At 44.1% G+C, this 17,534-nt stretch overlaps 1 protein-coding gene across 2 annotated transcripts in view; it reads left to right on the top strand.

Moving 5' to 3' along the window:
• Window positions 1–17,534, top strand: part of RALGPS1 (Ral GEF with PH domain and SH3 binding motif 1) — a 1,336,836-nt gene that overhangs the window by 261,807 nt on the left and 1,057,495 nt on the right. For both annotated transcript variants that reach the window (XM_069241780.1, XM_069241778.1), the window contains exon 4: window positions 9,374–9,481. In XM_069241780.1, the coding sequence (XP_069097881.1) occupies window positions 9,374–9,481 (108 nt within the window). The remainder of the gene's footprint in view (window positions 1–9,373; window positions 9,482–17,534) is intronic.

Consider the following 17,534-nt stretch of genomic DNA (forward strand, 5'->3'; position numbering starts at 1 on the left):
CATCGCAGCAGCCAGTGATGAAATGTCCTGTTCCATTGCTGTGAGCTGAAGATCTGGGCTTACAGCAGGGATGCTGCGGCTCCACAAGGACGAATGCAGCCCTCCTCATCAAATCACAGCCCAGCCCTAGCTCTCCAGAGCTCTGCGGCTCACTCTTGTGACACCCAGTGACAGCCAGACGTGTCAGAAATATGTGGCTGCCTGGGTCCAAAACATGAAGCGGGCCATGTATGGGATTTTCCTTAAAGTCGTGAGGCATGAGCATCTGCTTTTAAGTAATGAACAAGCATTAGCAAAGACAATAGTTCCGGTCTTGGCAAGCTGCGATGTTTTTTTAAGTTACTTTTAAATTACAAGCATATGCCACAAAAATAAAAGAACAAAACAAACGAAAACGTGTAGTAGTGGCTCTATGCTTTCAGTAATCTAAAAATAAGTAAAATTAGTACATAAATAAAATATGACTGTATGGGGCAGCCTATCAAGCAGGTTCTTGTGTTACTTGGTTAAGTCATAAATTCAAAGTTTTGCTGTTCATGAATTTTAATCTACTATATTTTCAAGGTGGCCCAGCTATTTTAAGATTAATTCTAAATATGTTGAACATTAATATTCTTTTAAAAACTATTCTAGTTACTTGTCCAGTGCTTAATTTGTGAAAGAATGTGTGGTGGTTCCCAAAGTATGGCTCAGAAGGCTGCTGCCAGTGCCATTGAATGTCGGCATGCCAAATACCGAGGAAGCTTAGCATTGATTGCGCCTCAAGCCTCTTTAATCCACCACCAGACACCCCGGCCTCTTTATTTCACTCCTGCAGGCCCCTGCTTTCTCACGTTGTCATGGGTTTTCCCTCATTCTCTTCCTCCTTCTTTCCCCTTGTGTGGGTTTCTCTGTCTGGCTTTGGGTCAAACTCAGATAGCGGGAGAAGTAAGTGCTGGTTCTCAAAATTGATCGCAGAGGGCCCCCTCCCTGAACCCGTGGCAGTGCCTGCAATAATGCTTGATGGGCAGGGATTCGTCCGGGGGTGGAATAATAAGAAAAAGCCCACTTACCTGCCACATGCTGCCTCCGTGGTCCTCGCCGCCTCAGTGCTTCTCTCCTTCTTCTCTCCTCACCCAATCCAGACGCTTCTCTCATGCTGTTACCCAGCATGAGAGAAGCGCCTGGATTGGTCTGAGTGGGCTGAAATGACACTCAGTTGGGGACTGGGACGCTGCACTGGTTCTTCACCCAGGCAGTTCAATACAGCCCGGGTGGAAAATTCTAAGTGCGCATGTTGGTTTTGGATGGCCTAGAACAGCCGCCAAACTGACATGCGCAGTTACAGTGCCTACTGTTTCTCATTCCCCTGGTGATGATGAGGATGGCTCCGCCCCACTATACACTTGGCCGACTGGCCGAGGAAAAAACAAAAATTAAAATGATAATAAAATAGATATATCATCATTTTATTTTCCTGCTGCCTTTCAGCAGTGGGGCGATGGTCCTCCTCCATAACAGAGGGGCCACCTCGGCCTAGTTCCTTGGCTCAGCATGGCTTGTGGTAAGCGTGAAAGCATCGAGAAGTATGGTTTTTAACTGGTGCAGGTGCTCCTTCCTCGAGAAGGAGGCTGTGGCAGCGATGCTAGTGGGAGTTTTTAAAACTCAACAGTATCTCCTCACTGGGATATTCATGTCCTCACTTACCATTCCAGCATTTCCACTGGGCTACTGCAGCCAAACAGCAACAGTTGCACAAAGTTTCATTTTCTGGGCTCGGAAGCCCATGCAAACCTGTGAAATGGTGCTGCAGGTTTGAATGATCAGTTGCACCCATGCTTTGGATCTGATCTCTGCCACACAATTTCTTTGCTGGCAGATGCACGATTTGTTATTGGTTAGTCCTCAAAACTACAAATAAATCTTGAGACGACTTAATTAATCTATTTAAATACTGCTAGGTCCCAAGAGGACTTGGGTGTGGGGTAGTGGGAGGGGTCGTGCAGCCAGTCTGACCCCTCAAAGGTCGATTTTACATCTCAATCCCAGAAGAACAGAGAACAGTGTGGGAGTTTCCCAGAAGCACAGTCTGGTATTGTTTCTGTATTGGAAAAAAAAGAGAAAAATACAACACAATTATGCTGCATTTCCAGTAAACCTTTACACTTCTGTGGCGTCAACAGTGGTGACATGATTTAAAGTTTACGTCAAGCCAGTAGTTTGATTTCCTAAGGGGAAAAAACGTTTTTTACTTGACGTTGGACTGCGCCCCTGCCATCCACATTTAGTGTTCATTTGGCCTGGCCTTAGCCTCGACTTGCCAAGGTTAACTTAAATACTTTCCAGTGCATCTCACAGGCAGCTACTGTAGGAAAGAAGGGTTTCTGATCCATCCATGAAGTCCTTTTTCTAAACATAAACCTGCGTGCACAAGGATTTCATAGTGGACCTCGGTGGCACAAAGGGTTACCTTGCCCGATGGTGCAGGCGGAGTTGTGAAATATTAACGATGAATTAAATGCTGCACGGCTAATGCAAAAACAAGTCACGTGCATTCACCTAATGTTTCATATTTTTGGTTCTTGAGTGATTCGAAATTAAAAAAGAAAGACGAGACGCATCTCTAATCAATCTTTATTAATGTGAAAAATTGTGCTTTTATTGCGACCCAGTGAGTGAAGGGAGTATGTAGACCCGTCGCCCAGGGCATTACTTTGAATGAAGATAGTCTTCCTGTCTCCCAGGCCACATGCGGGGTTTCAGTGGTTTCCCCAGGCCTCGCCATCTTGGAAATCTCAGAATGTGCCAAAATGTATGAACTGTGCTCGCTATTGACTCTTCCCCATGTCAGCGTTTCTGAAATTCAGTGCCTGGAAAACTCTGCAGGATTACTGGAAGTTATCCTCAAGATGTGTTTATAAAAATGTTGGTCAACCTCTGAGGTCAAAATGTGGGCAGCTTTGTGAAGCAGGGCATGGAAACAGAGCTGCTTTGGTAATTACCTGAATAGTTTGAAAAATTAGGTCATTACACTGTAGCCCAGGATGCAGAAATTAGATTATGTGTTTCAGGTATGCAAAGGTGTTTACATATATATGAACGTATGCCGCCGTTTTAGGCTTTGCTATAATTATAGTTATGCACATATTTGATGTAAATGGAAAATGTGAAGGGGAGAACTTCTCAAACAGGGCAGTTGTTTTTGAGAATTGAAAAACTCAGTGTTCCAGGAACTGTATTGATCTTATTGGACTTTGATCTCGCTTATGCATGCATGCTACGTAAGATGTAAGATGTGATCGGTGCTGGACCATGTCCACAGTGCAGTTGTTAATTTTTACCGTTCTTATGTTCAGTTCGCTTGCGGGTCATACTTCTCAAAGCGTACCCAAAGACTTTAGAGTCATGTGATGTCCTCAGCCTCACTATCCTGATGACTTGTATCGCCTCATTGCACAACTCTTCTCTGGTCAAAGACTACCAAAGCAGTGCCACCTCTTCTGCGTGTTTATCAGTCCTGGATGCAGCACTGAAGTGACAACCGTGGTCCATGGAAGATCCGTCTGCATCCTGGACAAAGGAGAAGATGGACGATTCATGCTCCTTGATCCATCAACACAGAATTCAGTCCGGTCTGCCAATTGAGACTGATAAACACATTGAAAATCCGAATGGGCAGCTCTGCATCTTAGCTGCAGTGTTTCACTACCTTAGTTCGTGACAGAGCACAAGTGAGCAACTTGACTAATTACATTCCTCATACATGCTGAAAGCTTGCACATTTTACCAAGACTAAGGGGCCCGATTTAGATCCCAGCGAAGGGGAAACTCCGTCACAAATGTGACGATATCCCATCTGCCTTATTACAATCCTATGTTATCCTGTGGAGATCATAATAAGGTGGATGGGATATCCGTCACATTTGCGACATATTTTTCTCTTTGCCAAGATCTAAATCAGACCATTAATTCCCAATTGCACACAACTGTCTGTATTAGATCTTTGGGGCCACCACCTGGTACTGTGAGTGTCAGTCCACCAGAATCCAAACACTACTAAACAGTAACTAAACCTTAGAGCAGAGCAGGACATTACCTACCTCTCTAAGCACCTAGAACCTTTCCCAGACTGGATGTTGCACTCTTACAAGTAAACATTCGCCATAAAACCTGGTTCTTAATTCATCAGTTTTATTTCTCTCATTCTAGAATTGCCATTGAGCCCTGTGAGTGCAGGTGACCTCACTCATGGTGAGATCAAGGGCAAAGCAAATTAACTTTTTTCACAACTGCAGACTTTCCCTTGACTTTTCTATTAAAACATTGGTATAAGGAGCTCAACAACAATGTCAGTTATGAGGGTTTGACTTGGTTGCAGCCTGGTAAGATCCAGTGTAGGCAGGACATTGATGAGAATACACCTCACTGGATCACTGGTGATGATTCTATAGAGACAAGCACCGGCTGAAGTAACTCTGGGAGGTGCAATCACAGCAAAAGTTCTGGATCAGAAGTTATTTGCCAGACCAGGAGTACTGTTTAATCGAGAGAAGAACAGAGGTGGCCACACACCTTCTGCAACCATGGGGGATCCCAGAGAGACAAATGTACCTAACAAGAGATAACGGTAATCCAAGGACTTAAAACAAGACTGCTAGAAAAAAACAAGACTGTAATCAAGGACAGAGCCCGGTGCCAGTAGACAAGACCTAGCCTAAAACAAATTTAACAACAAAAATGAAAATCACAGTTTATAAGTGAAAGTAGGAAACACCTCAGTTCAAAAGTAGAGCCTCAGACTTCTTTCCCAGAAAACCTCTTCCAAAATAATCATTCTTGTCTCTGGTCAGAGAGTCATGAACCCTAACCACCAAAGTAGACATGATACTGAACCTTAAAGTCAATAATCCTAATCCCAAAACCATGCTTCCAAATAGAGTCAGACAAGGATAGAAACAAAGAAAAAAAGCCAAAGCAGAGGCAGCCGACATCAAAGAAACCCCCAGATCCCCCCAAGGAATATGTTACCTTACTGTAGAATAAGGAACGATCTCTCAATATGGCTCAAAAGAACGCAGTTGTGACGGCTTTAGGAGATTGTGTGGAGCACGGGCTCCTTGTATTCACTCTATCTACAGCAAATGAGCCGCTCTAGGTAACCTGGGTAACCTATATATGTACGTGCACACGTGGGTTTCTTCAGATATTGCTGTAGCCTGAGTGCAGTTTGGTTTCTTACACATTTCTATGTAACCACCTGCATAGTGGGAAACGAATGTAGACCTCACATCCACACTTTTCCCTTCCACAGTAGCCACCCAGAAACCTCACGTGGTGCCTTTAACATATCACTTAGAGACCATCCTTATGGATGGATGCAGAACACACTTGGAGGGACACCAGGAGATTGTCGCATTAGGATCTGGGACAGCTGTTGACAACCAATTACATATGTAAGGAAACATAAAACATACATTTTGGAGTCCTACAGTGGTTCAGATAAAAATACAGAAGTTATGTCCATTTCTATGTGGGTAATCCCTTGATAAGCTTTGTAAAATCTCTCAAAAGAGCTAAAGAATATTGTACTGTTAGATTAATCTTAGCAATCATCGACTCAGAGAGATCAGCCTCCAGTTCCTATCTGCCTCTACCAGCTACTTATAGGATCAAGATGAGTCCTGATGCAGACTGCCTGACATCCATCTGTCAATCTTAATGAAACGACCTCTCTAGGTAACATGTTCTCGCTGTGGACAGGCTCCTCTTCCATGAATAAATATTAGGATTTGATCCAGGAAGTCCAGAAATTTAAAAACAATACACTTTTAAACCATCCTTCTTGGTCTGTAATATGCTGGTTATTGAAATTTTCCTGCTCCCACTGCCCACTATGTTCCAAGATGTAAGCACTTCAATTTGAAGAGGCTCCTCATTCCCAAACCTTGCCGGCATACATTCCCTGCTCCAAATAGCTGTAGATGCACTTAGTCCCAGTGGCAGCTACTTGTCAATGAGGGTGGTATTAAAAAAATAAATACATTAAAAAAATGTTCAATACAGCTGGATGGAGAAATGCAAAGTGCGCATGACTGTTTGGCCAGCCCCGTAGGCGGCCAAAGAATCATGCGCACAAAAGTGTACATAGCCCTCCTATGTCCCAGCCCACCCCAACCCCACCTTTCCCAAACCCTGCTCCCGAGAAAAAATAAAATGGTAATAGCATTACATTATTATCATTAAATTTTTCCCTTTCATCCCCTGCATGAAGCAGTGGGATGACACTACTTCGTCTTAGCGAAGGAGCCTCCGCTGCTTGTTCCTCCTGCCTATAAGCCCAGCTGTACTACCCTCAGAAGATCAGGCTAATGGGAGCTTATGTCCACAGGGTCATACTCTTTTCTGAGCTCCTCGATTGTACAGTGTCTGCCCAGGTCTGGTCATCTGCGCCACTAATGATAAACATCTTTACTCATTATCACATTTACGGCTCATTCAGGCCACAAATTGGCATTTCTTATGAATCACGTGCCTCATAATAGTAAGGAATTTCCTCTGAGTCGGGACTGAGCTCACTGACAAGTTTGCCTGACCAGGCCCCATAGCATCTTTATGTCTTGTATCCCATATTTGCATCTCTCTATTGTTCCCTTCGGAGTCCCACTAGTCTGCTTTACTGGGGAGATGTTCAAACCAGTAGGGGACACTTAATGGGACAGTAGAAGAGATATAGAAAGGTCAGGAGCTTACATTTGTCCTTAAGCAGACAATTAATGGGGCGGTAGAAGATATACTGTGAAATCAGGAGCTTACATTTGTCCCTAACTAGTGAGTGGACAATTAATGGGACAGAAGAAGCAGCATAGTAAGGTCGGCAGGTTGCTTGTTTGCCGTTAGCTGGTGAGCAGACAATTCATGGGACAGTAGAAGAGAGGTAGTGTGGTCGCCAGTTTGTGTTTGTCATTAGTTGGTGAGCGGACAATTAACAGGCAAGTAGAAGCGATATGGTAAGGTCTGCATCTTACGTTTGTCGTTAGTTGGCGAGCGGACAATTAATGAGACAGTAGAAGATATGTAGTGAGGTCAGCAGCTTATGTGTGTCCTAAGCTTGTGATGGGACACTTAATGGGACGGTAGAATAGTGATAGGGCCAGCTGTACAAACCAGATTGGTTGGTTGAAAATGCTCCAATTTGGGGTTTACAATCAGAAACTGCTTTTAGCAGTGTTTTAAACCCATTTTTAGGAGTTGGTAACTTTTTGCCAACTCCTAAAATTGGCTTAAAATGTGATAAGAAATCGCTATTTGGAATGGGCATGTTGTAGGCATCTCTTCCACATAGTGATTCCTATTTATTTATTTATCAGAATCATTTAGGATGGAGATTGTGGTTATAAACCATTGAAAACTTACCAACCCCCAGGCTGGGGTGGGGGAATCCATTTGCTTTGTGAATGTTAAAAAACAGTTTGTTTGGGTGTTGGCAGTAGTGCATGGTACCACTGCAAACTCTCAAACAACACAAAAAAAGAAAAGCTAGACTTTTCTTCTTAAATGCAGTCTAGTTTGCATTAAGGTTGCACTTAGTTGACAAAAAACAAACGCTTTACATTATTTAAATGCAAACAAAAAACCATATCTTTGTTTGCATTTAAATAATGCTAAGCGTTTGTTTACCCCAGCAGGCTACCATCCCTGTGATGTCATCCAATCGTAGAGATTCACAATTTGCAAGCTTCCTAAGTAATATTCATGACGTAAGTAGGATTCCAATCAACCACAATATACGTTTTTAAAGAATTGACCTAATAGTACAAAGGTCGCATCTTAACATCTTGAATCACAAAAATACTGGTCAAGGTTTGCGACCAGGAACTCATACATCTAGCCCGTAGGGATGTTGGCCCTCTACATTTGTCCTTAGTTTCTGATGGACCGAGACTGATGCGATGAGATCAGCTTTCAGTCAGGTCACAATGACTAATGGTCCTCTTAGAGCCTGTGTTGAAGAAGGAGGAAGCTACAAAGTATGAATCATGCTATGTGAAATGATTTCCAACAAATATTTCTGACCAACATTAACTCTCTTGTGGGGGGGTCAGGGTTAGCACAGCTGAGGTTGTGAGGGCTGCGGTGTGTCGAAGGGCTTTGAGAACAATGCATAGCTTGTTCAGCTGCGCCCTTTGCTGCACTCAAAGTCAACGAAGAACCATCATGGCACCGATGATGCAGTAAACTCATTTAAGATTAGGGGCTGTTTGAGACATCTAATCCCTGGTCCTCAGCCCTTTGAAGTTCATTCAGTGAGGCAATATTGGAGTTGTGGGGTCTGTGTATATAGCTGCAGTACCCCTTCAGACTACTTAAGGCATGGAAGGCACGTGCAGTATCAGATTTATTTGGGGATAGTAAACCCACTCTGTTTTTGCTGACACGTTGGTCGGTACCACTGCTCTACCAAAGGAGTTGCTGCATTGCTGTTGCAACTTAACTATTTTGTAAACAGTGAACTACACTATGTTCTCCTCCTTTAGTTGTTGATGTTTACATTGTATGTTCAGGGTCCTGTCGGTCCTCAGGGTTCTTGTCACCCAGAGACATTTTAACGCATGGACAAAGAGGGCTGTGGCCCAGAGCCCCAGCCTTTCAGGGGACCCCCTGAAAGAGCCAGCTCTGTTCTGCACAGTCTTGCCCTGATGATCTTGAATAATTCTTAAACAGATTGTTTTGAAATGCGTTTTCCTTCAGTTTATTTTTAATGTGGGTGATGTGTCAGAGTCTATTATAGACATTTTGCAGAGAAAGTTTGCATTTACATTTCAAGCAACATCCACAAAAAGTTTCTTTGAGCTTAAAACAGGACCTCACACATGAGAAATGGGAGAGTATCACAGAGATTATTTGCAGTAATGTTGCTGAGCTGCTGCGGTGTTACAAATATTGAAGACACACCTCACTATGTGAATATTAGACATAAACACATTTGTATGTTGTACACGTGTGCCTGTGCAAAGTCAGTGACCTGGCCAAAGAGGGCATGAAGAGCTGAAATTGGATCATACAATCAAAACTGTTCTGAACAGGGGCCCCCAACATACATTTGGCCCTGGACCCCCAGAATCCTTAAGATGTCTGTGTTGTCAAGTGGTCCAGAGCCATCGTTGGAATGGTACAAGCCTCATGCTTTATTGACAGCCCTCTTCCCTCCTCTTTGCTCGCTGGTGGACTGATGGGTCCACACCACCGCTCCTTATGGACACTTCAAAGATTGGGGGGCTTAGAGTCAAATGCAGATCGCCATGAGATTGTGTCTCCCTCTGGTGCTTCTCGTTTCAGTGCCTCTCATCCTCCAGCAATTCACACATTAACCAAGCTCCTCTTTCCATTTCCTCAGGGCAGCAGCAGCTCTGACTCTTTGGATGGACGGAGTGCGGATTGTGCCAACAAGAGCTATGACGCGGTTGTGTTTGACGTGTTGAAAGTGACTCCTGAGGAGTTCGCAGTAAGTACCTGTAATTGCACAGAGAACTGTACCATAAATATGATGCTGCACAAATTCAACTTCATAATAAATTATTTTTCCTCTTTTCATGTTTACAATGTATATTGGGTTATGTTACAATTTTAAAGTCGTGTACGGGAGGGCTACTGTGGTCGCAGCTGTATTGTATTGTATTGTATTGTAATCGTATGTATATAGCGCATACTACCCCTGACGAGGCGCCGAAGCGCTTTTCGGTGAGTAGCACGCTACTCTGGAACCCAACAAGAATTAGTGATGGATTAGTATCGGGAAATAATGAGTACAGTTTTAGTATTATTATGAGTTAATTTGAGCCGCGGATATGAAAGTTTGTTAGTTAGATTGACTGGAGTAATGGAGGGGTGGAGGAGGAAAGAAATCCAGAAGTGTTAATTGGGAGTATATCCTTAATTTACTCAACCCAAAGGCTTGGGATGAGTAAAGGGGGGTGGAGGAGGGAAGAATATGTGGAAGGGTTAGGGAGAGCATAGTAGCAGGGTGAGATAAATGCGGGATAATTTAGTAGGGTTGTGTGGGAGGTCACGGTAGTAGAGTGAGGTTTGGTGAGTTAGATGCGGAAGCGGAGGGAAGAGCTTAGGCAGAGTTATTTAGGAGATGAAAGTAGTAGAAATGATTTGGGATGAGTCAGAGTGAGAATGGAGGATAGTTTGATAGAGACATGACATATGATGATGGGTAGATAAGTGTGATAAGATGAGAGCAGGAATTCATAGATATCTAATATAACAACCCACCCAGGAGCCATGCAATGACCCACAAACATGCCAAGCGCAGAAACAACATGTACACATACATATATACATATATATATATATATATATATATACATACAGACACACATGAATACACACACATATGCACATACAATACATAATTAGAACCATGGGTAAAATATACTTAGTCAAACAGGTTTAAAGAGTGTGTGTGTATTTTATTGTTATGACATAGTAGCGATACATATTTTCTAAAGAAACTATAAATAACTAGAAATATACACATAATCTGAAAAAAATATTTATCAACATAGGCATATGCAGTTCATAGTTGTTTGAATATGGTGGTTATGAAGGAAAGAGCCAACTCTTGAGTAGTTTTCTGAAGACAAAGTTATCTGTGGCTCTTATAGTTGGGGTAATGAATTCCATAGTTTGGCTGCTTGAAGGGAGAAGGATGTACCACCTATAGTCATTTTTTTGTATGGTGGTGTTCTAAGGTGGGGTGCCAATCTTGAGCGGAGGTTTCTTTGTTGGATGTATTTGGTAATTTTGTTTCTGATAAAAAGCGGTCCTGTTCCATGTATAGCTTTGTGGGTGATACAAAGAAGCTTGAAAGTGCATCTTCTGGCAATGGGTAACCAGTGTAGTGCTCTCAAGGCAGGGGAGATGTGGGCTTGCAGCTTTACATGTAATAGTAGCCTGGCTGCGGAATTCTGGATACGTTGTAGTTTTTTCATAACAGATAGAGATGATCCATGGTAGAGGCCATTGGCATAATCCAGTTTGGATAGTACAAGCGAGATAGTAGCTTGCACCTTGTGTGGAAATCCGAGGTGGGGGAAGATGCGTCGTAAAGTCTTCAAGGTGATGAAGCTTGTTTGTGCTAATTTGTCCACTTGGACATTCATAGTTAACTTGGAATCCATGGTGATTCCTAGGTTTTTAACTTCCTTGGATAATTGAGGAGGTGGTCCGAGATCGTCAGGCCAGATGCACAGAGGGTCATCATTTTTCCAGTCACCACATATGAATATTTCTGTTTTGGAGGTATTTAGTTTGAGATGGCTCCAGGTCATCCACTGATCAACGGCTCTGAGGCAACTGAAGATTTGTGAGTTTTCAATGTTTTTGGGGCATTCTAATTTAAGTAGTATTTGTGTGTCATCTGCATAGCTGGAACATATGAGATGGAAATCATTGATCAGTTCTGGTAAAGATATCATGTAGATGTTGAAAAGCAAAGGTAAGATGATTGACCCTTGGGGGACCCCTGCTTTTGTGAGGTAGAGTTCGGATGAGAAGGGGGGCGAGTGGATGATATTAGATCTTTTTTGAAGATAGGAAGTAATCCAGCTGAGAGCAATCCCTTGTATGCCGGCTTTGTGGAGTCTTTGAGTTAGGGTGTCATGGCCAACCGTATCAAAGGCAGCTGAGAGGTCCAAGAGAAGTAGTGCAGCAACTCCATTTCAGTCGACTGTGTTTTTAAGATCATCCCAGATTGCTATGAGTGCCGATTCAGTGCTTCTTCGTGGGCGGAATCCAGTTTGGAAGTCTGAGAGTATAGAATTAGCTTCAATGAATTGTGACATCTGGGCGAATGCTGCTCTTTCTATCAATTTGCCCAGGAAAGGTCCATTTGTGATTAGTCTGTAGCTGTTGGGGTCTTGCGGGTCTAGGTTTGTTTTCTTTAATAAAGGTCATATGTATGCCTTTTTCAGGTCTACAGGAAAAGTTCCTGAAGTTAAAGAGTTGTTGATGATTCTTCTTACAGGTGTGGCAGCAGAAGTAGATAGAAGAATGTTCTTGAAGATTTGTGGTGGGCAAGGGTCAGAAGGGCAACCAGAAGGTCTGCTTGCTTTGACCAAATCCATAAATTCATCCTGAGATATTTGTTTGAAGGACTGTAGAGGTTGGGTTGGTTTATTCTTAGAGGGTATTTTAGGAAAGGGGTTGGTGCTGATGGTTTTCTTCTGTTTTAAATAGGAGTCCAATGTGTCTGCCTTGGTTGTGTAGTGAGTTGCCAATTTGTTTGTGAAATCTTGAGGAGTGGGATGACTTCCTTCCATGAATGTAGGTTTTCAAAATTCATTGAGAATTTTATAAAATTCCTTGGTTGTAGATTGAGCATTTTGAATTCTGTCTGAGTAGTACCTTTTTTTAGCTTTTTTGATTGATGATTTGTATATCCTGTTAAGTTTGTGTAGCTGCAGTTTGTCTTGACTGTTGTTTGTTTTGAGCCAGGTCTGCTGCAACTTTCTGATTTGTTGCTTTATCTTTTTAAGTTCTGTGTTTCTCCAAGGTGTTGGTTTTCTTTTGTTGTGTTTAGTTTTTCTGAGTGGTATTAGGTTATCAGAAGCTTCCTGTAGCCACTCATAAAGTTTTGGCACAGAATTCATTGTATCTATATCTGTGTTTGCTGTGAGTTGTGTTTCTAAGTGATCCAAATTGAGTTTGCTCCATGGTCGATAGGTGTATGTATGTAAGTAGTTGTGGGGTGTGTTGATTTGTGGAGTTGTATGTTGAAAAGTTATCATATGGTGGTCTGACCAAGTGATTGGCGTGATGCTATGAATAGTAACTAGTTCAGGCTTAGCAAAAATGACATCTAGGATGTGACCAGCGATGTGTGTGGGATTGTGTACAATCTGATGTAGGTTCAATGCGACTAGGCCAGTGGTGATAGCTTTTGGATGGGCCATATTGGGTTTGTCAAACCAAATGTTTAGATCCCCAAGAATGCATAGGTTGGAGTATAGTGTAATAAGGTTTGAGACTGTGGGGGTCATTCAGACCCCGGCGGGCGGCGGGAGCCGCCGAATTACCGCACCGCGGTCAAAAGACCGTGGCGGCCATTCTGTGTTTCCCGCTGGGCTGGCGGGCGACCGCCAGAAGGCCGCCCGCCAGCCCAGCGGGAAACCCCTTCCCACGAGGACGCCGGCTCCGAATGGAGCCGGCGTAGTGGGAAGGGTGCGACGGGTGCAGTTGCACCCGTCGCGAATTTCAGTGTCTGCAATGCAGACACTGAAATTCTATGTGGGGCCCCCAGGGGCCCCACGACACCACTCACCGCCATCCTGTTCCTGGCGGTCGGAACCGCCAGGAACAGGATGGCGGTGAGGAGGTCGGAATCCCCCATGGCGGCGCAGCTGGGATTCCTCAGGGCATCGGAAAACTGGCGGGACACCGCCGGTTTTCCTGTTCTGACCGCGGCCAAACCGCCGTGGTCAGAATGCCCTGCGGGGCACCGGCAGCCTGTTGGCGGTGCTCCCGCCAACCCCGGCCGGAATGACCCCCTGTGTCTAGAAAAGCATCTGGGAATGTGGAGTTGTTAGGTGGAGGTCTGTAAAGGAGGAGAAAGATACAGGAGGAAGTTGGAGTAGGGTGGCATCTGGCAAGGAGGGCTTCACAACCTTGTATGGAGATGTTGTCTGTTTTACTGAGGTTCAATGCCTGTTTGAATATAATAGCTAGTCCACCTCCTGTCTTGCCTATACAGTTTTGAGTGATGGTTTGATAGCCCGGAGGAGGAACGGCTTTGTGCAACACTGGTGCCATGTCATCTCCCAACCAGGATTCAGTTATGAATAGTAAGTCAGGTTGTGTGTCTGTGAGCAGGTCATAGATGTGGTGCTTGTTTTTTTAGAGTGATCTAGCATTTATGAGCTGGCAGTTTAGAAAAGGTGTGTTAGTGGTAGTCTTGTTTTGTTTAGGAGAAGGGTAAGTAGTATAATGTGAGCTTGAAGCAGGAGTGTTGCTAGTGATAACTGTTTGAGGCTCACAATAATCTTGCTTTTCAATGTAGTGTTCCTCTTCCAGCAGGTTAAGGAGGCATTTTGTTGGGTCTGTGTGTGTGGGTGGTGGACTTGGTGGCTGAGAGAGCCATGAGGAGTGTACTGTTTTTTGTAGGGTAGTTTTATTATGTAATAGACAAGGGGATGCGAGGTTGCTATGAGTGGCATGTTTTTTATTTTGTTTGCGTTTGTTTAGTGTGGATGGAGTATGGGTTAGGGGTGGTGGAGGAGCATGTGGATCATGATGTAAGGCTCTAAATTGTGCAATGGAGGAGAGGCGAGTGAATGAAAGTTGCTGGGTCGGGGTGCTTGTGGTAGGTGTTTGTGAAGAGTGAGCAAGTAGGGGTGGAGATAGGATAGAATTTGTATTCTTTGTGTAGTTCTGAGGGTGGGAGTGGGTATGATGATAAGTGTAATGTAAGTTTGTGTTGCTTTGATGTGCTGATGTTTGTGGTCGGTATTGTTTTTGTGGAATAGTGAGAGGGGATATTGGTGTAGTTGTTTTTGGTGAGGGATTTGTATGTGAGTTAGTGCTGGTAAGTGGAATTTGAGTGTTAGATGGGGTGTTGATGTGTTTTGGAGATGAATGTACGAGGTGTGTAAGAGGTGATGGATGTGTGTCAGGGGAGTTAGTATTAGTTGCGATGAGTGGAAGAGGTAATATGTGTGGTGGAGTGAAATGTGGGGATTGTATGGTTGTGTGTAATTGGTGAAGAGAGGGGAAGAGTGTTTGTAGATGGTGTGTTTGAAGGCAGGGATTGGGCATTGTTATGATGACAGGTGGTCTGTGTGGAGCAAACAGCGGATTGTGTTGTTGGTTAGTATGAGCAGAGAGTGTGTATCTGGAAGGCTGAGACTGAGAGAAATGTACACTGTAGTTTTGTGTTGTGTGGGTGATGGCAGGTTGTGTTAGTGGGAGTGGACAGAGTAGTGTTGGCTGTGAGAATGCAGGTGTTTGACTGTAGTAGTTGGGGATATGTGTATATATGTTGTATAAAGGGTATTGTGTTGGGTGATTGGGCAATGCAATCTGTCTGTGGTCAGTTTGCGATGTATGAGTTGGATGCCTTTGTAGAATAGGTGTTTGCATGTTGAGGGATGTGTAGGGGCTGGAACCGTTCTTGGTGCATTGAGAATTGGGCAGCATTTCTGGCCCTAGTCCCTACCTGTCCCAAATTGGCCCAAACAGGCAGCTGCCCTTGTCCTCTCTGCCCTTAGCCTCGATGCCCTGGCTGAGACGCCCTGAGTCCTAGCCTTTAATAGCCCTACTGGCCAATAAAAAGCTGGTCCTAACCCTAGCCAAACCAATTTCAAGCCCGGATTCAAACAACAAATGGGAGACCCAGCCCTAATCAGCAATCACAGCCCTATTCCTGACCACCAATCACAGCCCCAGCCCTAAAACCAGCAACCAATAAGAATCTCAGCCCTTTCCACCAATCACAGCCCTAAAACCAGCAACCAATCAGAATCCCAGCCCTATCCACCAAGCACAGCCCTAGAACCAACAGCCGATCAGAATCCCAGCCCTATCCACCAATCACAGCCCTAGAACCAACAGCCAATCAGAATCCCAGCCCTATCCACCAATCTCAGCCCAAGAACCAACAGCCAACCAGAATCTCAGTCCTAGAACCAACAGCCAATCAGATTCCCAGCCCTATCCACCAATCACAGCCCTAGAACCAACAGCCAATCAGAATCTTAGCCCTAGAACCAACAGCCAATCAGATTCCCAGCCCTATCCACCAATCACAGCCCTAGAACAAACAGCCAATCAGAATCTCAGCCCTATCCACCAATCACAGCCCTAGAACCAACAGCCAATCAGAATCCCAGCCCTATCCACCAATCACAGCCCTAAAACCAGCAACCAATCAGAATCCCAGCCCTATCCACCAATCACAGCCCTAGAACCAACAGCCAATCAGAATCTCAGCCCTATCCACCAATCACATCCCTAGAACCAACAGCCAATCAGAATCCCAGCCCTATCCACCAATCACAGCCCTAAAACCAGCAACCAATCAGAATCCCAGCCCTATCCACCAATCACAGCCCTAGAACCAACAGCCAATCAGAATCTCACCCCTATCCATCAATCACAGCCCTAGAACCAACAGCCAATCAGAATCTCAGCCCCGGAACCAACAGCCAATCAGATTCCCAGCCCTATCCACCAATCATAACCCCAGCCCTGGAGCCAACAACCAATGAAAGACCATCTCCCAACAACCTATCACAACAACATATGCAACAATCAATAGGAACTTATATAAGGAGCAAATTAACTGAAGTCCAGTCCCTGTGGTCAGGGGGAAAGGCAACTGCTGCTCTATTCAGAATCTCCTTGAATACAGACAGGCTGAATCCACACTTCCAAGCTAGCAGAGTCTACTTTCCAGGTAAGAGAGAGATTGTTTAAGAAACAAACACTGGAATAGTGCTGGGCACGAACTCTAAAATCGGGCTTTTTTAAAGGCAAAAATACAGGGGGCCACAGTTTTTAAGCACAATTTAAATCTCAGAAACAGATTAAAACAGTCTCCTAAAAACACACTCTGCAAGATGTATGTAGCCTTTTTACTTAGAAGAGAAAAAAGGGGGAGAGAGGGGTGGTGGGCCACAAACTAGCAAGGCAATTCACAGTCACGGCAAAAACAAATAAAAAAAAACACCACTTTAAAAGAGGCCAGGCTGCCTGAAACACAGAGAGTGCACAGTAAAACAGACACAGGTAGCTGAAACAAACACTTTTGAACAAATAATACTATTTACCCAGAAAAATCTCAGGGCTCCTTACCTAGGTCTTTTTGCAATCCTTGAACACTGGGCTGTATCAGGACACAGGGGAGATGCGCAGAGGCTCACAAAATGGAGTTGGCTGTCTTGGGCTTCGATCCACAAACTTAAGGGGCAAGAGCAGGTGTGGAGGCGGGTCTCAGGTGCAGCAGGAACTCAGGGAGCCAATCAGTTAAGTCCAGTCCCTGTGGTCAGGGGGGAAAGGCAACTGCTGCTCTATTTAGAATCTCCTTGGATACAGACAGGCTGAATCCACACTTCCAATCTAGCAGAGTCTACATTCCAGGTAAGGGAGAGATTGTTTAAGAAACAAACACTGGAATAGTGCTGGGCGCGCACTCTAAAATCGGGCTTTTTGAAAGGCAAAAATACAGGGGGACAGACAGTTTTTAAGCACAATTTAAACCACAGAAACAGATTAAAACAGTTTCCTAAAAACACACTCTGCAAGATGTATGTAGCCTTTTTACTTAGAAGAGAAAAAAGGGGTGGAGGGGTGGGCAACAAACTAGCAAGGCAATTCACACAGTCACGGCAAAAACACATTAAAAAAAACACCACTTTAAAAGAGGCCAGGCTGCCTGAAACACAGAGTCCACAGTAAAACAGACATAGGTAGCTGAAACAAACACTTTTGAACAAATAATACTATTTACCCAGAAAAATCTCAGGGCTCCTTACCTAGGTCTTTTTGCAATCCTT

Source organism: Pleurodeles waltl, chromosome 6 (assembly GCF_031143425.1).
Source record: "Pleurodeles waltl isolate 20211129_DDA chromosome 6, aPleWal1.hap1.20221129, whole genome shotgun sequence".
Classification (NCBI taxonomy): domain Eukaryota; kingdom Metazoa; phylum Chordata; class Amphibia; order Caudata; family Salamandridae; genus Pleurodeles; species Pleurodeles waltl.